The 20427-nt window shown below is 45.8% G+C and overlaps 1 protein-coding gene across 3 annotated transcripts in view; it reads left to right on the top strand.

Annotated features, from left to right (window-relative positions):
- Positions 1 to 20427, top strand: part of CCDC85C (coiled-coil domain containing 85C) — a 105046-nt gene that overhangs the window by 56304 nt on the left and 28315 nt on the right. For 2 of the 3 annotated variants that reach the window (XM_084522274.1, XM_084522273.1), the window contains 2 exons: positions 6239 to 6315; positions 15933 to 15971. In XM_084522274.1, the coding sequence (XP_084378400.1) occupies positions 6239 to 6315; positions 15933 to 15971 (116 nt within the window). The remainder of the gene's footprint in view (positions 1 to 6238; positions 6316 to 15932; positions 15972 to 20427) is intronic. The other variant, XM_084522275.1, reaches the window with a different exon arrangement.

Here is a 20427-nt window from a genome sequence, read left to right as displayed (position 1 = left end):
CCAGCTGTGGTTAGCGATGTTTTCAACAGGGACTGGCTGGGCTGGAGCCTGGGTGTCACGTCTGCTCAGGCAGATCCGCCTTTGTTCAGCGGGACAGGGGCTGGCGTGGGGACAGCGGCCAAGTCCCTTGGATGCCAGCAGCATCCTCCGGCTGCCAGAAGGGGAGGTTTAGATTGGACAGCAGGAGGAATTTCTTCATGGAACTGGTGGTCAAACTTTGGGGAAGGCTTCCCAGGGCACTGGTGGAGTCCCCATGCCTGGATGTGTTTCAGAGATGTGTGGACGTGGCACCAAGGGACATGTCAAGGGATGAGGGTTCAGCGATGGGACTCAGTAAGGCAGGCTAATAGTTGGACTTGATCTTGAAGGTCTTTTCCAACCTAGATGGTTCTGTGGTTCTATGAATGGGGTTTTTCTGGTGAGAGCAGAAAGATGGGGGCTGCCTAGGAAAAATCAAGGGTTGGGGGCTTGTCCACCTCTAAAAAGTTTCCTTCAATGGCAAGATATAAAAAGGTGTGGGTTTCATCTGCTTCCTAGCTGCTCTGAAAGAGCCCAGTTGCTTTAATAAATCAACTACTCTATGAGATGTAACCACTGGCCTATTTTTCAGCCTGCTTGTCTGAGTCAAGAAGCAAAACCAGCAGAGCAATAAGAATCTGAAATATTGTGCTGAAGAGCAGAGGTGTGATAACAAAACTGCCGACAGACAGCGAAGTGTTTTATTGAGCGCAGGTGAAGGTCTTTCTCTGAGATGATCTTTGATGGAAGAGGAGGAAGGAAAAATATCACCATCTCATCACAGGAGGGAAAACGAGGCAGCTGGCCGCAAGGTGTGAGCCTGGCAGAACATTGCTCAGTCCCACATCTTTCCTCTTTGGGTATGGGTTTGGGAGAATCCCTTTAGGGTCGCTGCTTTCGATGAGGGGAGGAAGAATCTTGTTAGCAGGACACTGACAAAGCAGATACAGCCGTGCTTTGCTGTCATGAGTTGTGCTTTGTAAATGTAGCTCCTGGGGAGAAAAGGCAGCAGGAGGGGTTCTGCATTGCTCACGTGGGGTGCAGGCACCGTCCCGCTGCCACTGAGGCAGCTGGGAGTCAGCATCCTCCTCTCAGACTGCTACCCTAACCTTTTCTGGCCTCTCTGTTGTGAACTGTGCTAAGTAAAGGCATTACCTTCCTTCTCATGTCCATCTAAGTGCTGAAGTAAGGAAGGCCTCGTTATAAGCAGGTCTTAAATAAAGGTGGCTCGATGCCAGCCCCATAGCTACAATGCAAGCCTCTGCTCCGCGTGCTCGTGGTTTTGAGAAATAACATACATGGAAATAAAAACATTTCCGTTGTTACTGTCAAAAGAAATGTATAATTCATCTTACTTACCCCTCAGACAGATTTCTCTGAAATCTCAAATGAGGATCGGAAAGGCTCCAGTGTCTCCAAGTGTCTTTTAAAATGACATTGCTCTGTGCTCAGCAGGCTTAGGGATTGTTTTGATTGTTGAAACAGTTTCTAATTTATGCTTTAAAAAAGCTTCAGGAGCCAGGCAGTTCCCTGCTCCCTCAAAGGCCTTTTAGTTAAAACAAGGTAGAGTGATTTGTCTTGCCTCAATTTAGCAGTAATGAGTATTAAGTGGTTTATCTACGTGGAGAAAAGTTACTCAGCGAGATTACATCAAAGTTGAATTACACCCGATTCCAGATGGAGTGTATTTTTTAAGACGGTAAATCTTGAGAAGGGTGGATAATAACAGCAATGCTCCTTCGCGGGCTGGAATGTGACTCTTTTACCTCTCACGGAGATAATGTGAGGAGCTACGGCCAATTAGTTCTTCAAAGGCTTTATAGAGAAACGGGACTTGAGGTTTTACAGCTCTGCCAGCAGTTTGGCTGGAAGCGTTTGCACAGCGTAAGCGAGCGGTGGCTGATTGCGACAGCGACACGATTTCCACCGGTGCTGCTCGCGGAGGTGGCAAGGTGGGGACCAGCCCCAGACTGGCTTTTGCTGCTGAAAGGTGCTCCTGGTGTGGTGGCCGGGTAGCACCCGGTCTGACGCATGACAGGGAGGGTGGAGGTGGGATGTGTGGGGTTTTTAGGGGAAATTCCTGCTGTCTGGCCTGCTAAGGGAGGTGTTGCTCATGCAGTGGCTGCCCGTGACCCTGAGGAGCGTGACAGGAGGAACATGTTGATCCCAGGTGGCACTGAGGGCCACAGCATCCTCCTGAAAAGCTGATCCGATGTATGCCCACCATCCTTGTCTGCTTATGTGGTGACAGACAGAACTGACTGATGTCCCGCCATGTCCGACCAGGCCGCTGGCCTTGCACCAGCAGGCGTGGGCAGACATAAAGCTGGTGCCACGCTGCTACAGGAGGTGCTGTGGTACGTCCCGGTCCCAGCACCCAGGCCTAGCAACCATGCCGCCAAGGAGAGTGCGTTCGTGCTGAGGGTGAAGCATTCCTCATGGCTGATGGCAGGCCTTGACAAGGTGGTGGGACCATCCATTTAATTCTTAATGAAGGGGATGAGGGGGTCCAAGCCGTCAGCATTCCAGCTCTGCCGCCTCTCCTGGGTGGGTCAGCGGGGCCATCCTCAGCCCACGGCTGTGGGGGAGGCAGGCAAGGGGGGAGACTCGCTGATAAGAGGAAGGTCAGAGGCAGAAAAATGTTGGGAATGTGTTTCTTGATCTAACGTGGGAGAGACTCAGCCTGGGGTTCTGCTGCCGAGCCCTGGAGTGTTGCTGCCGGCTGTCAGGAGAGGTATGGGATTCTTTAAACCTGAGATCAAGGTGCAGATGGCTTGTGTGGCACCCACCTCAGCACCAGCAGGTCCAGAAGATGGAGAGCATTCATCTCTGAGGGCATGGTGAGGGTGGTGACAGCTCTGAGCATGGTTTCTCAGCCTTTGCTGGAGATAGAGCATCTTCTGCTGACAAAAGAGCTCATTTGCTTTTTTCTCCTTGTATTTTACATTGCTGTGGAGTGTCTTTAGGCTGAGGTCAGATCTCAGATGTAGTCTGGGGTCGAACAGCAGTGTTTGAAGAATTCTAGCAAATCTCAAACAAGCTTTTAAGACTGGAGGTGGTTGTGGAGTGCACTGGTTCCTGGGGATGCAGGGGTTGCCTCCCCAACACGCCCACAGAATACCTTTTTCTTTGCAAGGATAGGTAATAAAGTAGAAAATTATTCTCTCCCCATTTACATTTCTTGGTCAACTATGGTCAATTTTCCTGGTCAATCAGCCACTCACTTCTTGTCAGTCCAAGGGCTTAAACACAACAGCTTCTGCGTCCCAACCGGACCATTTAACATGACATTCCTGTAGCTGTTAGCAATGCTGAAGCCACCACAAACACACGAGAAGGGTTGCTCGTGAGGCTCGGTCTGTCGCCTCCATTTTGGGCCAAGTACCCTGTGCTCCAGGTAGAGCTGCACAAAAGGGCCTCCTGCAGCTTCCCTGCCCACCATGGACAAGGGACTGGGAGAAGGGACTTGTTGGGCTCAGAAATAGTTCCCATAAGCTTTTGTTGATGTTGTTGCTGCCCTTTGTGCACAGCGTACCGTGGTGGTCTGTATCTGGCACAATAAGAAGTAGTGATAAGAGAGTACAGAGGTGTGGGGGGCACTGCGTGGAGCGGGCTCCCTGCTATCCGGCTGCTAACAGGGGAAAGGTTGCTTAAAGATTGATTATTCTGGAGCCTGTGTGTGACCTGCAACACGTCCTTAGCATTATCTAGCATTTTTGCACTTGTTTATGCAAGTGTTGCTGCCTGTGCCATGTACGCACGCAGAGGCTGTGCTCAGTCCAGAGGCAGGCGTGGGCTGAGCCTGTCCTTTGGCACTGCCGTGAATCCTTCCTTGGAGCTGCTTCGATTGCCTCAGTGCTACGAGATAAAAATCAGGAGCTGATGTATTGGGATCGCTGCTTTCCTTGGGTAAGGCACTTACCTCTGCTGCTGCCCCGGCAGCATGTGCTTGCTTCCTGCTGGGGCTGGAGTGCGGGTGGGGAAGGACACTTTATCTGAGCAGATCTGCAGATGGAGCCTGTTGTATCCAGCACACAAGCGGAAAAGGTGGAGTCCCAAGGTGTCTTCAGGCTGAGCTGGAGGCTGTTCTGGGAACTGGTTAGCCAAATGGGTGTTACCGGGCTGGATTTAGGGGTAAGTAAACAAAATGTAGTGGGTAGAGAGGAGGTGAAACTGTGCTCCATGGGCTTTAAGAATTCCCTGATCACCCTGATGGAGGACAGGTTCATTACTAATTCAGCAAGTTCTTTAAGCTGGAGCTGAAATCTTGCTGACTTAAGCAGAGAGCTTTTGTAGCGTTATAGTCTACACATCTCTATATGCATGGCTGGATTCACAACACAGTTGTCATGAAGCCTTAGCTGGGAAGGTGAGCTGCTATGGATCGATCACATATCCTGCTTCGTTTGCCCTCCTTTCCTCTGATCTGAAGACTCCTCCTGGGTTTGAGCTGTTGTTGGGCAGACAGTTTGTGATCCCTGCAGCTGAAGGTGATGCTGTTGTGAACCTCATGGCCACTTAAACTGTTGGTGGAACTTGCATAGTTCCCTATGGTGTCGTCTTTTTTTTTTTTTTTTATGAGGATTTATTTGGATTTCCTGGGTTTGCACAAAGCGCAATCAAAACAAAGATGCGAACATGTTTTCTTTGACAGTGTGCGCACTTTAGCTGGGCACTTGACTCCAGTGGGTCCTGCTGTTTTTTTATGTGTGGTTTGGCTCTTGCCTATGGTAGCACTTTTCCAAGCATATTCCAATTTTTCTCTTGAATGGCCAGAGCACTCCAAGTGCTTAGCAGTAGCTCGTGTGCTAGCTTTTCTGCAAAACTACCCAGAGAGTCGCCAAGAAGCAGCAGTCAGGCTTGCGCTGAGTGCGTTTGGCAGGAACTGGCACTGGGTAAGATAAGCTTCTTGGCGTGGTGCGAGCCTAAACCTTCCACATGTGCAGGTGCAGGCATTTGCGTGTGGAAAGCTGTAGCTGCTGGTGCCTGCTGGCCGTGCCGGGGCTGAGCCCAGGGTGCCGGCAGGCAGCAACGCGCGGCGGCATCAGCGCAGTTGCATAACGCTCGCTTCCTCTGATTCATGCTCAGTGTGAAGTCCCGTGGCTGAATAGCGGCTTTCGCAGGCTCTCCATAATAAATGAAATGAGGGAAAATAGAATTCCATTTCACAGAGCCCTTTTAACAATGCAGAAACCGTTCAGTTTGTTTTTTTTTTTTATTTCATGTACTAAAGCTGCAAAACTCGCTCCCTCTTGTCCTCCTGCTGCAACAATTCGCAGCCTCTGCTACTGAAATTACAAGTGGAGGGGAAATATTACAAACATCCAGATGGATGGAAGGAACTATTGCAAACTGTTAAGCTGTAATGAAAGTGGATAAAAGGTTTCCCCCAGGTTCCTTTAATTTCTTCCCCGTGAAATTTGCAAATGTGGTGTTTCAAAGTGCATTTCAAAACAAACCCCAAATGTTTTGGACAGCAGTAAGCCACCCACAGTGCTTGCTGGCAAATTATCTTCAGTGCCAGGTCTGCTATCTGGTGCTGCTGCCTTACTGTAGTGGTAAACTGGCCATTAATTTCCTCCCAAGTCGAGTATCACCATTTTACGTGGGGTTACACTGTACTGTAATTTTCTGTTTAGGGTCACATGCTGCCACTAGAAAAAAGAGATCTCATGGGTGGGCATTTTGGTGGCAAACTTCAGGCTGTGTGCGTGCTTCAGCTTGGTGGCCTGGCTGTATACCTTGTGCCCTGATGAAGTGATGGCACCTCCTGGCAGCATTGTCCCTATCTGTGTGATTTTTTCACTTGGTTTTGCAAGACAAAGGTGTGCGTTTGAGGGGGAGTAGTTTATTTGAATGTGAAAGGAAACATCTTGTTCTGTTGTTGAGTATTTTGGTGCATTTAGATGAATAAGAATGTTTTTCAAAGCTACAAAATTACTTCCAGAAATTACAAAGCTCAGTCTTTCAGCTTCACTTCACTTCCTTTCTCCCCTTCTGCCCAACCTGGTGGCACTGATGGATTCACAGAAGATAACTGCTTTGCTGAATCTCACCTGTTTGGTGAAAAAACACTTTTAGCAGAAATCCTCCTTGTCCTTTACACTTGAATTTTTAATACATTTATTTTCCCCATGCTTTCCACAGACAGGGGATAATATTTTGCTGTCTTATGTGTAAAACAAGAAATGTAAACATATTTTTTTCTCTTTTCCTAAAGATTCGTCTTCCAACTACATCAGGCAACTTGAAACAAAAGTGAAACTGCTGGAGGATGACAACAAGCTTCTCTCTCAGGTAGGTTTTTTATTCCCTCATGGGTATTAACGTTGCTGTTCTGCTCCTGTATAGCTGTGTTAGCCCACCTGAATTCAGTGGGGACTTCTTACAAGGGGAAGAGCATACTGGTACCAGCCCCCCACTACTGGAATTTGGTCTTGTTTTGTTATGCAACCTTTGCAGTAATGCTACCTCAAAATTGCATATAGGGAAAAAAAGTAAACTCTGTTAGTGTCCGTGTCTGTGTGTTCAGCAGAAATGTAGTTTGATGTGCATGAAGGATGGGTGGCAGGGGCTGGGGGGATGCTGGCACCAGGAGCAGCAGGACATGTGCTGTGCTTGCACGTTGACGCCTCCGCGCAGGACGTGGTGGTGAAGTGAGGCTCTGGCATTGCCTGTGTCCTTGCTGCAGGATCTCACTTGCCCCTTTACATTTGCTTTTATCTTGTTGAATGAGGAGGCTGTAGTAAAAGGGCGGCCTTGGGAGTAGTTTTTTGCAGTGCTGGCTCCCTGCTTTTATTTGTGATCGCGTTGAAAGCAGAACAGACGTCTTCAAAACTGGCACTTTTTGCTTGCATCCGTCCTTCAAAGTCTACTCCACGTGCTGCTGGGCTTTTGATCATTGCTCGTGCTTACCTATCTATATACAGGAATGTCAAGCAGCAAGAAGAAAACAATCCTTCAGTCTGATATGTCCCCTGGATCCCCCTTAAAACACAGCACTCTGTGTGAAGAGGGGCAGCTCTTCAGAAAGCAGCGAAACACTGTCTAAAGCAGCGGAAGAGTTACCCTTTTTCTCCTGTTCTCTGTATCTTTTCCCTGTTACACTGTTCAGGCACTGAGTTTTCAGAATCCCTTTGTTCCGGGTTCATCCAAAGTATAAGGACTAGAAATAAAAAAAAAAAAAAAAAAAAAAAAAAAAACACAAAAAAATCAAAAAAGTTTTTGTTATGTTTTTCTTTGCATTTCACTGAGTCTGAAAATAGATTGCTGTGGTATCTTCTGTTTTATTTCTAAAATATCCATGTTAAAAATAAAATCGAAAAGAAGGTTAGGTGCTTACTGAGATTTCAATAAAAGAGTTCTGGTAAATATTTTTTTTATTGAAACTCACTTTTCAACCAGACTGTGAGCTTTTTGTAAAATTGCCCCACGTTTCAGGTATTCTTGTTGCCGTTGCGAGCCACGCGATCGGTAGCATGAAGCACAGAGTGCTGAACGGTTAAAACCCCCAAAGGACTCTCAACTCAACAGCTACCGAGTGGCTTCAAGTATTAATCAATTGCTAATTTAATTTTAACTCCCTCTGTCTTTCTCCCAGCCTGTGCACTGGCTGGTGCTGGCTGAGGCCCCGAGACGATTCCATTGGAGATATCGATAAGCAGATGGGCTGTGCGTGCGCAGCTGCCAGGGACACGCAAGGGTTTGGGGACAGGCTCTGCTCGATGTGCCCTTGGCTGGGTTTTGTCCTGCCGTGGCCGAGCACGCCACTCAGTCGTGTCTGCCTTCTGAGGTCAAAGAGACGTGGTGGTAATTACTGGCTGGCTCAGCCCTTCTGCCTTTGCTCTGTCCCGGGTGTGAAGGCTGCGTGTTTTCCGCTGAGCACACAAGCTGTCTGCAATTGTCCTCACCTTTTGGGCTGTGTTACTACAAAGGTTTGGATCCAGGAAGGAGAGAAATTATCTGAAAATATCTCTGTGACCTGGAGAGGGCCAGGGGCCTCCCTAGCCACAGGAGCTACCGGCCCCAGCCTGGCCCAGCCGCTCCGTGCAGTCCCTATGTGATGTCTTAACAACCCTCCAAAAATACCAGGATCCAACCTATTTTAGATGGTGCTCAGGAAATACCTCTATTTTATCGTGAGCATTCAGACAGCTCTCCTTAGGGCAGCAGGTGAAATGTTGAAGCCGCCACTGTGTGAACTCCCTGGGAATCCTGAACTGCATTGCCTCCCAGCCTGCGATGCTACAGACCTAGTTCTGGAATTTTTCTCTTTTAATGCCTAATGTGAAATTCACCGGTTGTAACTTCATTTTCTACCAGAGTCCACAGACTATAGAAAAGAAGAGGGAGAAAAATGAGGAAAAGTCATATATGGACACACTCGCATGCATATGTACACATTGTTCCCAGCACTTTCCGGGGAAGTTTAATCCACTTACCGTGCTCTTTGTGCCTCATCTGATTGGAAGGTGTTTAGCTGTTGCCATGCGGATCTTGGGCTAAGACTCTAGGATCCTGGCAAACTTTCTCTTGTTGTTCAAGTTGCCAGGTGATCCTGGCACTTTGAACTCGGCAATGCCAAACTGGCTTGTCAACACTGAAGTCACATTTTAACTCAGCTTGGCTTCCTCCTGGGGAGTATTGACATTGCAATAATATTTGCAGTCTGGTGTCAAGGAGTTCTATCACCACCATGCTGAGGAGTGATGAAACCTGACGTCCCAAGTAACAAACAGCGTCTGTGCATTAAGGGATTAACAAATCAGTGGTGGTTATGGAAGTCTTCCTGGCTGCTTTCCAAGTGCTAAACATAGAGCTGAAATAGTGCTTCATCCGGAGAAACCCGAGAAGCCTGGTGCTGCAAATGATATTGTGAGCTTCACGGGAGGATTTATGTTGCAGCGGCTGGTGACACAATGCACCTCTGCTGGCTGGTGCATCCCGAGTGAGATTTGTTGCTTTATCTTCTCCGGCGTCTTGGATGAGAGGCTATGCCGAGATGTGATGAGTGGCTTCGTGCCGTGTTCAGACACAGAACCGAGGCAGCGCGGGGGTCTGTGGCGTGCACTTTTTCTTGTGCTTCCTGACATCTCCTTTTCCTCAAGCACATTGGAGCGAAAGCTCAGCGAGAGATTGGAGAGCTCTCCAGCCCATGCTGAGGCTGCTGCCTTGTGTGTATGTGCTATCAGCAGCGCGAGCACGCCGTGATTCACGCTGCTTTCCTTCTGGTGACTCCTTTGGAGAGATTAATGGAGAGAGCTGCTCCTTCCTCGTGGGGCAGGAGGCGCCATCTCGTGAGCCACATTGCGCAGTGGGGGGAAAGTAAAGGGAGAAGTGGATGTTATTTCTGATAGCCGCGTATGGGGTTCTTTGGTTTTGACTTCCTTTGCTTTCTAGGGAAGGAGATGTGTGTTTCCAGTGGGGAAATGAGCTGCTTCTGAAACTGCTAACCCGTCAGCAACCGCAGCTCTTCCTCTTCTCCTTTATCTGAGGAGATACGACTCCGGTTTTCTGCCCGTCTTTGACTCAGGCTTACAGCACATAGTTTTGCTGTCACGGCTGTGTTGTCTAGAAAGTGACGCTCTCGGTTGACATCGCTGTGCTGACAAAACCCCTGGCAGCAGTTCTGCCGACGCACGGCTTTTGTTGCCCTACTTTGTGCCGGTTGGAGAGATGCTGTAGCAAACACCGCCACCCAAAAGGCCCATCCGTGCTGGTAGCCACCTGTGCTGTAACCACAGTGGCAAGGACCCCACATTTCGTGTGGTTCCTCAGCGTCCTGGGGCTGACAGTGTCAACTTGTCTCACGAGTGCAACTGGTTTCTGTCCTCCACAAGCACAGGAGCAAGGGGAGAGGCTCACACTGGGTTCCTGAGGAGCGTCAGGGACTGCTTGCAGCCTCACCGTGGCTGGCATTGTTACATGGCAAGGTGTGGTGGAAATCCCTGGCTCCTTTCCAGCTTCCTTTTATAGGAGAGGTGCAATCCAGGTATGTTTCTGGTGTGTCGGCTTAATTGACAACTTTATTTTCTGAAGTTTTAGCTGAGGTGTAAAGAACACAGACGTCAGCTCTCAGGAACGTTGGGTGTTGGCTTTGGAGAGCTTCACAGGCATCCCTTTTATTGCCTGAAATTCTCCAGGGAAGAAGTGCACTACCTTCTGCTGTGTGCATGGATTTAATCTGCAGCACATCGTGTGGGAGAAGTCCTGTTTCTTCTCTGCATTATTGTGGGGAGTGCACCACAGAGCTGGTGTTAACCTCTCCTTTGCAGTCTGTGGTTCAGCAGATGAGGGTGCCGTCCATGTTATTAAGATATAACCCTTGTGATGAGGGACCGGACTTGCTTTCTGTTCCTCTGAGCTGAAAGTGCCCAAGTAGAACATAATCCCTTTAAGCCAACTCACACTGCCCCTGAAACTAAAAATGAATTTGTAATTACACCCTTTTCCCTCAAAATCAGAGAAACCTGTGTTTAACAGCTTTGGGAGCTCCAAAGGTCAGTTCTGTTTAGTTTTGTAACTAATGCATGCGTTTTAGAGATAATAACAGTGATAAGCTTTTGGCCATAGCCCACCTTGTTTTACATTTTCAGATCATTCTGTACAGGGGCAAGCAAGGATTGTGCACTTTTAACTAAACCCGAAATGTATAGGCTTCATGTGCTCATCTCTCCTCATAACGAAGTGCACCCTGTGTATTGTGTGCTGTCAGAACTTCTTTTGCCTCTGCTGAGCCTAGGCTGGCTTTTCCCTTTAGGGCAGGTGTGCATTTTCCTCCTCAGAGATGCCCGAGGCGTGTTGCACACCTCATTCTCCAAAAGCTTTGGGGGGAGCAGGCGTATCGGGCAGGCAGCGAGACTCCGAGCAACCGGTCGTTGAACAATGAGGTCCCGAAGCACCTTCCAGGAAAAACTCTGGGAGCCCTTGTGCTGAGCAGGAATAGGAGAAATTCTTCTCTAGGGAGGGGACAACCCCTGGGAGTTATCAGGAACATCTGAGTAGTTAATTAAGTCGCCGCATAGACCAGTATGACCAGCGCTTCAGCGCCTGCCTGCCTGCTGATGGGGATTGAGAGGAGCACTGGGAAACACCACAACATCTTGAAAATGGTGCTTAGACTTATTTTTAAGAAATTGTGGGCTTAGTCTGAGTTCAAGAAGGCCGCAGCTGTACCTATAGTAAAATGATAGTAAATAACACCTGAAAACGCTGCTGTTAAGATCGAGCTGTGGTTTTTGAACAAGGAGCTTCCATGGGTGCTGTGGGTGAAGGAGTCCACAGACTGCCCAAAGTCTTCTTAAGCAAACGTGCACTTGGCACAAACATGCACCCAGCAAGCAAATTCTGGCATATTGTTCTGGAAACGAGGAGGCAAAAATGGAGCCCAGGATTTAAGAGAGCTGGGGAGCCATTAGCAGCGCACAGCACAAAGTGCAGTTAGCGGAGTTGGGTCTCCTCCTGAGGAAGGGAGGCTGGAGGAGAGGAAGGAAAGGCACCCAGCTCCCCTGTTGTGCTGTTATCACCCTCGTGGGTGCCGAGCCTGCCATTACCAGCCCCTGCTTGTGCACTTCTCTCTCAGCTCTCAGGGCTTGGATCAGGTGCGGACGCCGGGGCCTCTCACTTTGCTGCAGGTCAGCAGGTTTGTGGCGGGGCCGTTACTCGTGCCGGCCGTGCTGCACGTGCTCGCCACAAGTGGAACGAGATTGCAAACCTGTCTCATTTCCCCACAGCCTGCCTGCTGTTTGTGTGTGAGGAGGATAAGTGTAATTGCTTTAATTTAAGGAATCACAAGGGAAATAGGATTATTTTTTTTTGTAACAGACAGTGAGTCAGACATGAAAGCTTTCCAATGCATTTAGTCTCTATTTAAATTCAGGATACTGAAGACCCAGGTTACTGTTTTACTGTTTTTATACACTGTGCAAATGTTTAGCTGCATACTAATTTTAATTAATCAAAAAGAACATACATACTTGGGTCTGCATCCAAATACTCATTTCAAGTCAATAACGGTGCTTTCTACAGAATTCCACGCATTTCAAGGTACAGCTCACACAGAACTGTGTTTTTTTGAGACCTTCTTTGCTGTGCTCTCCAGAATTTGATTTAAGCCTCTAATTGCATTGCGTCACTTGCATGCATAAATGCAAGAAATTTTAACAGACCCCCTCCCCAATATAGCTTCCTTAGCTGTGGCAGCAGATGCTTCAAGAAAACGTGGCATAAAAAAACAGCCTGTGAGTGTGTTTCATTTCACCTCCCTCTTTTATGAATTAAAAAGATTGGATTGACTGACACAACTGATGTTCTGTTAAATAAGTGGACTTGAGATTTAAGTGAATAATATCTATTTCTTGAATACAATGGTTTTCCCCCAAATTCAAGGTGTACATTTTTATAAAAGCAGTTTAAAGACGTCTCAGACTTGCATCCAAAATACTTTCAAGTCTTTTGGTACAGTGCAATTCATTCTGTTGACTTTGGACATCGGGGTCTTGGGCTGCTACCTATGAAAATAAATATTCTCGTGGTGTTTGCCTCCCATTCATGGGTAGGAGCACTTCTGAAAAGCAGAGTCAATGACAGAAAGGGACTTTTTAAACTTGTAATGAAGGCAGGATGATGCTCTGTGTGTTCTGGGGACTGTAAACTGTGGAAACAAGTGATTTTATGAGAACCTTCCTGGCACATAGAAATAGAGTTTCCCCAAACCTTCGAAATATAATTCAAGAAGTCCTGAATACAGAAGGCAAATACCAGATAGACAGAAACACACAGTGCTTATTGAATCTTCTGAAGGTAAGATTATCATATCATTTCTTGCAACTTAACTCAAAAATTTCAAAGGACTGGAGCCGGCTTTCAGTAGAAGAGTACGAGTATGAGCGAGCCGTGCACACACACAAAGATCTTCCATGCCCCATTTGTTTCTGTTGTGGGCGAGCAAGAACATTGGGTTTAATGAGGCTCAGTTCAACCTCCAGCTGTGAAATGCAGGATTAGTCATATCCTGTGCTTAACCAGCTTTGTAATAATTTCTCCAGATTCCACTTTTTTGTGTTTATGAGGACAGGGTCAGGAAAGAAGCTGTTAATTACAGTTAGATCAGGCTATGAAGTAGCATTATTTTGTGTCTTTACAACGTGTAGAGAGGTTCAAAGTACACAGCTTCTCAGCCATCAGTCAAACTGATTGACACTGAAAAGTGGTTTCAAAGACAAACAAAGCAATAGCTGCAGAGGCTTAAAAACAGACTTCTGCAAGAAGTTCAATGCCAGATTGAATGCCCAGCAAGCCAACCGTATCCTGGGCTGCATCAAAAGCAGCGTGGCCTGCAGGGCGAGGGAGGTGATTCTCCCTCGAGAGGGCCTTGAGGTTCCTGCCTTGAGCACTGCTTAAAGGAAGAGAGAAAAGGCAGCAAAGTCCTCAGCCAGCTTGGTCACAGTGTTAGCTAGGACCTAACCCTGCGGGGACCTTTTGTAATTTATGAGAAGGGGATTCAGGTCTTTGCCTTCCCAGCCCCCTCATTTTATGGGATGTGGGGAGTGACTTGAAGGGAACCCCATCTGCACTGCTTAGGCCAAGCTTCTGCGAGGAGGTGCGGTGGTTCCCTTTGGCCTCCTTGCCTGTAGTACAGAGAGGAAAATGAAAGGTGACTCCAGGGCATGCTCCAGTAAGTTCATTCACGTGTGTAATACTACATCCACATCTACATCTACTCGCCTGGTGGAACCGGGGCAGCATTCTGTAGCTTCTCCGTTGATTTTGCTAACGAAGAGACTGATTTTGCTGCTGATGAGCCATGGATGGGCTCCATTAGTTGGGGACTCCTGAACTTACTGCTTACAAGCCGCAGACCAGATGCGGGCTACACTGGATGTCAATGGTTATAGCTCCATTTGGCTTGTTAACTGTTGAGCTGCGTTTCTGTTTGGGTTCGAGGCTGCAATAGTTGAATCTCAGCCGTGCCAGCCCATGCTCTCATTTGAGCAATGCCTGCCAGTTGTGTGATTACAATTATGCACTGCAATTTAGTCTGAGCTGATTATCTGAGCCTCCCATGAGTTACGGGGTTGATATTTCTTTGCTGGTCTAAAACAAGAGGAAAAAGATAGGGACATTGTTGAATATTAACAGCACACTACAGCTCCCTACCTCAGCTGCTACAGAGAATGGAGAGGTTTGAAACTTGCTCTGCTTTTATTGCCTGTAGCCCACTGAGACAGAAATAAAAAGTATTTTTTTCCCAGTAGTGGTTTTACATGGCAAAATCTGTGAAGTCTCTTCCTGACTGTCTCCTGGTATTTATTAAGCCCTTCCCAAAATGCTGTCTCCCCCAGTATTAGAGAATTCCAGTTTTCACTGTTGGAAGCAGATGAAATCTGCTGCTTTGCCCCTTCAACTTGCATGCATGCAGCTCATGGTATGAGGGGAAATTCAGAGCATAGCTCGGAGTGGGATGCTTGTTCTGGCACTTTGTTTGGGAATGGCCAGGATCCAGCCATGGCATGACGTGAGTGCATCCTCATGGATCTGTGCTGCTGCTCACGAGGGCTCTGCACCTTAATTCCTGGGCTGCACCGTGTCAACTTCCACAAGAACAATTGGAAATGGCTTTACTGATGAAACTGGCTGAGGCTGCACTTGTGACCTGCTGGCTGGGCACCAGAGAGGGAATTGGGAGGTTGGGGCATCGGAAGACCACTAAAGCCTTTGCCACCAGACGGAGAAACGATCCCTGGATGCTCTGTGTGTACAAGCGGGATATGAACCAGTGTAAAGGAATTTAATCTCTCCTGTTACAGAAACCTCATATTATTGCATGATGGGGAAGATGTTAAATAGTTTTAATCTCATCCCTTATTTTTTTTTCCTTATTTGCAGCGTTCTTAAGAAATCAAATACGTTGATTTTTTTACTGCACTCTCATGTGTGTAATTTCCAAGTAGCCTGATAAACGCTGTTGAAGCTAATGGGACTCTTCACGTGCACTTAAAGTCAGATGTGTGCTTTGCTGAGCTTATTTTTGCTTGAATGTCTTATAGTGATAACTGCAATTACTGAACCTTAATTCAATTATTAGCCAGCTTCACACAGTGAAATTGCATATCCCTCATCTTCCTGGTGCACGAGACCCTAAAACACTTGTTAATGAGATAAGGAGGAAATCTTTGTGCAAGGTCATGCGGTAGGGGATGGTCACCAGGGCACAGGTCTGCCTGAAAAGGTCACTAACATACAGTGGTGAGGCCATGAGAGACCTGGGCCACTGTCCTGATGCCTTGCCCACGTGTGAGGGCACAAAAAGAAGCAGTCCTGCAGGGCTGTGTGTGCCGTGCTGAGTCCCATGGACAGCAAGGATGTGCAGGGTTTCATACCCTGGTTTCTATTCATGCACCCTGCATGAGGATCAGCAATAGTGTGCCCAGTTTTTTTTTGCTGACTTATTGCAGCATCTCATTCACATTACTGGAGTTGTGTTTCTGCTTTGCTTTACCTCTGCAATGTAAATTATTGCTCTGCTGGACTTAAGAGGTCTTGGGCCAGGTTTTTCCTACAGACTGGTTTGTTCTGATAGTACTCTTCAGCTCTGTGCTATGGTAAAATATCTGCAGCTGTGAGCGAGCGTAAGGTGATTAAACTTAGTCAGCTGTGTGTGGGGTCAGCGTGCTCAGAAGTGGGACAATAAGATGTTAATGGTTGTGCAGATAATAATGGGTTCTACAAGACTTCATTCGTTAATGTGGGAAAAGGGGGTTGAAATTCAAATAGTAGCATTATCCTGTCAAATGTTGCATAAAAACAGTTTACTTTGGTCATCTGTGGTAAAGATAGAATTTATCTGGGATGATAAAATACCTTTATTTTGGCTTAGGTTTCTAACTGTATAATGTTCTTCTGTTCCCTTCCAGTTGGCTGACTGCAACAGCTTGCCACGAAATTTCAGTAAGGTAGAGAAAGCCAATGCATCCGCAAACAGCTTTTTGGATCTGGGGGCTGCCTTTCAATACTGGTGCTGGTTGTTCGGGGCTCTGATTGCTTGTTCTTTCACATGCTAATGTTAGCGATTTCCATTTTTTAATCGTCTGAATGTATTAAATATGCCTCTAATTATTTTTGATTTGAATCCTGTACTTGTGCAAAAGACATTTGTTAGTAAAATCTGGAGTTTTGACCAACTTCAAATCAAAGCCATTTACCTACACGAGGAGAAGTTGGTACTTCCAGCTAAATCGCTGCGGGACCAGCGTGTGTTTGGAATAAGAGGAAAAGATTTCAAGCTAAACCTTCCATTTAATTACCCGGTTGAAAACAATGGGTTGTTGAGCGTCAAAATTGAGGCAGTTTCAATTACAGGAACAATTATGGTGTAGAAAATTGTTGCCGGTAGGTTTAAGAATTTATACTGCAGCGACAGGCAAGTAATTCAGGTAATGGGCAGTACAGCAGTCCGTAAAGACGAAGGCGGCCTAACCTGGTGAACTGAAACAAAACCTTCCTCCTTTTTCTCATCCCAAGTATATTTAATCAAAAACCTCAATCAAAAAGGCCTCAGCAGAGTTTTTTATCCATCCAAGATTTATGGGGTAAAACTAGAATATGAAATAAGAATGACTTTTTTTTTTTTTTTTTCCCATATAGACATTTTTTCATAAAGAGAATTCCCCAAACTGTAAGCCCAAATCCTTCTGGGCCTACATGGTCAGTATGGGATGCCTTTGCCCTATTGTTAGGGACCAGTTTCATTGTGATGATAAAATTACAGGTGAAGGAAATCCTGTAAAAGATTGAAGTAACCGCTAAAAAATGGAAATTGCTTGTCTCTCTAAGGGCTGGGTGTCAGCGTGGCTTATTCATTTGCCCAAAGAAAATCTTCTGCACTGGTGTCAAAAAAGATATCTTCTATTGCAAATACTGAGTTCATCACGATATTGCTTTACATTTGGTTGTGCTTCATGTTAAGATACATAATTTCTTCTAAAGTTATGTTTATTAGGAGATAAAATGTTAATAACTTTAAGGTGTGTGATCTCTTGAACGTAGTGCCGGTGGGTCTATGTTGTAGGAAAACAAAGCTGATGATTGTAAAGCCTCCAAGCTGACTTCCCCCTGGGGAGGCTGCTGTTGGTGACTCACGGGTGGTTGATCCTGCCCTTAATTCTGTATGTCTGTCCATGCCTTCCTTGAGGGGCTCCTCAGGGGTAAACACAGAAGTGCTTACTGCTGGAAGAGGCTTTGTAGGAGTCCTGGCCTTTGGCTTGGTGCTTGGTTTTCTCCTGCATGGCATGGGGACGATGAGAGGAAGCTTTTGCAGGGCTGGAGGTTACAAATGAGTTAAGAAGAGGCATGAGCAGCACCTCAGGAGCTCAGACGTCATCCTTGGGTGCTGGCAGGGCTGTCCCTCAGGCTCCCACTGCACACCATCAGGATGTGGGTCTCCAGCAGCTCATCATCACATCTCTCCAGCCTCCGCAGGTGCCTGGGATGCGTGCAGGCACGGGATGCTCGTGGGCAGACACCTGAGCTGCTGCAAGGTGACCCTGCAGTCCGGAGAGAGAAGGGAAGCTGTGAAGTAAAGGCTTTAATATTTCTGTAGGGCACAGAGTCAAACCGATCGCTTATGATTCCCCCCTTTTTTTTTTAACCTCTGTTCAGCCTTCAGCTGTTACAGTTTATGTGAAAGGAGAAAATAGTGTTTTCAATTAAAGGCTACTTATGTAACGACCCTGTTTTGAATGCTAATTCATGAATTACGGGAAGCTGACAGTGTCGCTTTTTAATTTTCCTCAGTCACTTCAGCACATAATTGTAATTGAAATCGTTCCTTTTTTTTTTTCTAATCTCTTTCATAAATACTGAAAATATCTGTCAAGTAAATTTCTGCCCCTTACTGAATTTAACTTCTGTTGTGAACGGTCCATTTTGTTAGATCAAAGTGCTTCAGAATTAAATGCTTGCCTTCTTTTTTCTCCCTTCCAGCAGAAGTAGCACCAAAGTGTAACAGAAAAGATAATTTGTCTGACTTGTCTGTAAGTTTTCAACGCTTTATCTTCACAGTTGGTTCAACATGGACATAGCACTGATCTGACTTTACTGGACAGAAACAGAAAGGAAAATAAATGTTTCTTCATAGTACCTTGACCTTAAAATACCACAAACACCATCCATCTTCTTGTGTTATTTGTGTTATTTTCAAATTGAATCACTCAGCACATCAGGTCAAAAAGTCAGAGGCCACCATTTCTTCTCCCTGCTGGAAGAATGGAAAGCTTTGATAGGCACAAGTGTTTGCTGATTTTTTTTTAAATGCAATTGTAGGACTTGTTAAGCACTGAGCCCTTAGTTTCTAACTAAAATATTTAAACGATAAATTGTTTTATATGGAAAATGCTTACTGCTTTCTACCCATGGTAATCATCAAATTGCTTCCATTTTGTCCAGTGACAGAAAGTTGGGTTTGCAGTCCATTTTTACAAAAAACGGTTTGTTGGTCCCATTCTTTTCTCACTGATACAAGTCGGTAAAACTCCCTTCCCTGCCAGGAGGAGCACGTTTAGGTCCATTTCTTTCATAACAGGGCTGACAAAGATCTCAGGCTTTGGTCCAACAGCAGTATATCCCGGGGTCAGCTCAAGTTCTGCCTAGCTGAAAAATGCAGTGATAAATGTCACGTCATTACTTGCAGATAATAAAGAGTTATTGTGTCTGGAGGACCACTGTGGGGCTGTCAGCGTGGCAGCATGCAGCACAGGTTTGTGCTGAAGGCGAAGGCGTTTCATCAGCCGGTGAAGGGAGGCAACAACATAGAGCAGCACTGGGGTAGACCTGAGGGAGATTTCACATTGCTGCACTGCTGCGAAAGGCAGATGTTTCTCTGTTTCCTTTCCATTTCATTTATTTATTTTATTTATTTTTTAACATCTGGATGAAACGAGTGTTTGAAGAAAATTCACAGTAAAAGAGCAAGAGCTACTCCAGAGTAGGCAGTGCCTAGTTGTTGGCTTTTGCTGGGGACAAGGGTATTTCAGGTTGTGCAAGCTGTAAATCTGAACAGGTTAAGAATGAATATGTCTCAGATCTTTCTGTTTCTCTTTCTTTCAATGTCCCTGATTTCTCTGCACCTCAGCCTAGAAGACATTCCCCCCAAGTTCAATCTCTTTAAGCACTCTCCCATGGCAAGTTTTAGTTCAGATGGAAATTATTTTGCTGATAAATTCCTTGGAACTCCAGAAATGTGAAGTGATTTTACCTGAAGGGTAATTTATTATAGACATGTTGCACATTAATTGAGATGATCTCCAACAATGATGATGAACAGAGATGATCAGCGATTGTACTTTTAAAATGCCATTCTGACTAGAAAAGCAATTTGGGATCCACTTACATCTCAGTAATGAAAATTGGGCAAGGTAATAAGAAATTTCATTTTGTGAGTGAATTGACAATGCAAATACCAGGATTTTTAATTTAGATTTAAGTGGAGTAATGGCTACTCATTCTGATGCATCATTAGTCATATTGCTTTTTAATGAGGGATTCACTTTCCTTTTCTGGTTAGCTCCAACGCTGATAGCCAAGCCCAGCAAATGTGTAAATGTTTAGGGAGGTCTGATGAATATGCACCACTACACCATTTTAATTTAAAAAAGGAAGGAAAAGCAATTTTCCTTCTACGGCAAAAAAATGCACTTTTGGTTTTAGTGCAAGAAAAATAAATAGTGCAGAACTGTGATTGTTGGGCTGTTGTAAAAACTACTTAGAGTAAGATGTGATTCTCAACAAATTCTAGAAAGTGTAAAAGTAACACAGCAGTGAGTGGAGAGGGACTGGCTTTTCCTACCGACAGCAGTAGGAAAAAGAGGTTCTTTGGTCATCTCCAACACAGATACCTTATAAGTAATGGCAGATTATGATGATTCTTGATTCTATCAAGCCCACCCCATGTCCAGAACATCTAATTCCTCTTCTGGGTGTATCTCTGTCCCACATTTTTGTTTCTTAGATTTCTTTTATTTCCTTTGTTTTGGGTTGTTCTCCCCCCCCCCCCTCCCCCTTTCTTTTCTTTAATTAAGGGCTTGTTTTGATGTTCGTTGAACTCAGTGGGAATCTTTCCATCAAATTGAATGCATTAGGTCAGATTCGTCAGCAGCAGTCACTGAAACAGCCTAACAATAGTTATGTCACACACAAGTGCACTGTCTTAAATGGGATTTGTTTAAAAAAAGCGATTGAACTAATCCATTATAAACACTTGTTAGAGCGGGGGTTTGACTGTGTCTGTGTATTTACCAACACAATTTGAACCAATTTAAGCCAAATTGAAATTAATGCAGACTCTTGCTCCAGGCTGGAGCATAGGTCAGTTAAATTAAACCAGTTTAAACCAGCATATTTATAGCCGCTGTG

This window comes from Aythya ferina (genome assembly GCF_964211825.1).
Source record: "Aythya ferina genome assembly, chromosome: 5".
NCBI lineage: Eukaryota > Metazoa > Chordata > Aves > Anseriformes > Anatidae > Aythya > Aythya ferina.
The sequence above is the reverse complement of the archived record's forward strand: the minus strand, read 5'-3'. Positions and strand labels throughout refer to the sequence as shown.